General features: G+C 39.1%; 1 protein-coding gene across 4 annotated transcripts in view; it reads right to left on the bottom strand.

Moving 5' to 3' along the window:
* LOC125032979 (interferon-inducible double-stranded RNA-dependent protein kinase activator A homolog) overlaps positions 1–2,500 on the bottom strand; it is a 39,549-nt gene that overhangs the window by 36,306 nt on the left and 743 nt on the right. For 2 of the 4 annotated variants that reach the window (XM_047624420.1, XM_047624419.1), the window contains exons 1-2: positions 1,936–1,959; positions 35–246 (exon numbers count right to left, since the gene is read on the bottom strand). In XM_047624420.1, the coding sequence (XP_047480376.1) occupies positions 35–82 (48 nt within the window). In that variant the 5' untranslated portion in view covers positions 83–246; positions 1,936–1,959. Of the gene's footprint in view, positions 1–34; positions 247–1,935; positions 1,960–2,500 lie in introns of those variants that run through there. The other 2 variants (XM_047624418.1, XM_047624417.1) reach the window with 2 other exon arrangements.

The raw sequence follows: 2,500 nt of genomic DNA on the forward strand, positions 1-2,500 counted from the left end.
AAATCAATGAATACCATAAACCTACAGCACTCACCTCAACATTGCTAGAGGAATCGACATTTGGTGGAGGTTGATGATACATGATTGCAACTAATTGGTCGCGTGATCCGACCCCAAAAGGATGATGATGGAGCTGTGCGTGGAATTAATTACGATGGCGCGTGTCACCGCAGGGAGGTCCTCACAAGAGATGGGGGAACATGCCACACCTTGCACACTTCTTGACAGCCCACCAGCCCACCTAACCTGAAACGAGAACACATTCATTTTTATGAATATTTATAAGATTACCAGTTTATAATCTCCATAACCACGATAACAATGAATAGCAAATAACTTCTTTGAAAAGGTAAAGTAGTCAATAAAATTTACAATAAAAATTGCTCCTAGCAAGTCATTAATTCTTTCATGTTCCTAATTATCTTCCTAAATATAAGAATTGAAGCCTAGAGAGAGGCTCTTGTTGCACTTTGAGACAATAATTTTCTTTTTCTTTTGCAATCTTGATATCTTTGTGGTCTCATACTGATTCAGAGAAGTGCTCTTTTAACTTTATAAAGCCAAGGGTTTGCTTGATCTTCCTTTTCCTCTCATTCTTTTCTTGGCCAGTATCAGAGATCACAGCAATGGCTAGGTTTAGGTTTTGTGTTAATTGATATGGCCCAACCATTTTTTTTTTAATTGCTGATATAAATGCAACATAACTTCAACTCTTTTGAGCAACTTCTTTGGTACATAATCTTTTACAGTGATGATTAACCTTTATGGTATGGATGCTAGAACTAGAGCAAATTAAAGATGTTATGCTTGTAGAGGGCCAAGTTGCAGTCGTTGGTACAAGAAATAATCTGGAGAAGCAAACAGTAACACCACAAATAAAGGAAAAAGAGTCCACTCGGTGCTCCCGAGTTTCAGCTCTAGCTTGCCATGCATACTGAGGTAAAGATAATGTTTGACGGGGGGCACCCCTCGGATATGCCCAATCAAGGCAATTGAAATTATTTACTAAATTTTGTGATGTACAGTTGTGGACCTATTCTCTGATGAGTGTGTTTGTGCTGTAAAGAATTACCTTAGTGACTTCTATTTTCTCTCATGATGAGATTTCTTTACCCGATTACGATGACCATGTTTCATTTAAACCACATGAAACTGGATTAATATGTGATGGAATCTTAGAATCTGAAATCCAACATTTTGGCTTCAAATTGTCTACTGAAGTCCAACATATTAATATCAAATTGGCAAGTAATCAATATGACCTTCAAACAAAAATTAACCATATATATTCAGGCAACTTGGGGCTTTGACTACGGAGATTTAAAAGTTCCATCTCATCAGAATACATATGACAGATCTGTTGGCCTTTGCTTGGCAAAATGTGCAGGTGTGATCTAATCATTTACCAACAAAATGGGTTTCCTATTGTACCATTTTCTTTCTCAACTTTTACTTAGAATAAAACTTTATTAATCTTTATGGTATGTACGCACTAAGCAAGGGAAATTTGAAGATATTACTGTAGAAGACAAAAAGATGGCGAATGATACACAAGAAATCAGCAGACACGAATGGTAATGCCACAAATAAAGGAAAAAGATTGTGGGAACTGCCATCCACAGCCTAAATCCATTCAGTGCTCCTGAGTTTTGGCTCCCATCTTATCGTGCATACAGTGGTGAAGACAATGCTTCCTGGGGAGTTCAGGGGGCACTCCCCTTCAGGCATACCCAGTTACAGGTAATTTAGATTGTTGAATAAAGTTTGTGACAAGGAGTTATGGAACTTGGTCTCTGGTGAATGTATCCGCCCTGTAAAGAATTACCTAGAGATTGTACATATAATTTTGTTTGCATTCTTCTCTCCATCAGCAACCTATGATCTCAACAATCAATGCAATGCAAAAGTGATGGAATACTTTCCGTAATGGCTCACCAAAACCTTGGTATTTCCCCGTGTGTTACTAGGCAATTGAGATGAGGACTGCACTTGATATCTTTCCTCCTAGCACCCAAGGAATAAAAAATGCTGCTTGTCTACCCTACTATAAGGCCAAAATGGGTGTGTTAATAAGATCCTATATGCGCAATGGGGAGATCTAAATAAAGTCTTCGTACACTGATATCTTCTGTAATTTCCTGTTTATTCATTCCCGCAACTTCCTAGTACTTTCATTCATGAAAAAGTTCAATATCCTGCTCATCACATAAAAAATTCATATTCATTTCCCAACACATCATACATCCCACCCGGCTGGAATGAGGACGGTAGACCTGAGAGCCTCTGGTCCTTGAGCCATAATGCTGCATTTGGAACTCCTCGTCCACCAGGTCGGGAAGGCGGACGAGATGTTCGGGCCATTCAGAACCCCACTTTGGCATCTGGGACAAGTTGTCTAGTCTGCCCTCCCTCACAACCAGGGGAGCAAGACATGTCACAATAGAATTTGTATGTAAAACCTGACAGTAGCAGGCAACTAAGATAATGGTGGGTAATTCTA

Source organism: Penaeus chinensis, chromosome 15, assembly GCF_019202785.1.
Source record: "Penaeus chinensis breed Huanghai No. 1 chromosome 15, ASM1920278v2, whole genome shotgun sequence".
Lineage (NCBI taxonomy): Eukaryota > Metazoa > Arthropoda > Malacostraca > Decapoda > Penaeidae > Penaeus > Penaeus chinensis.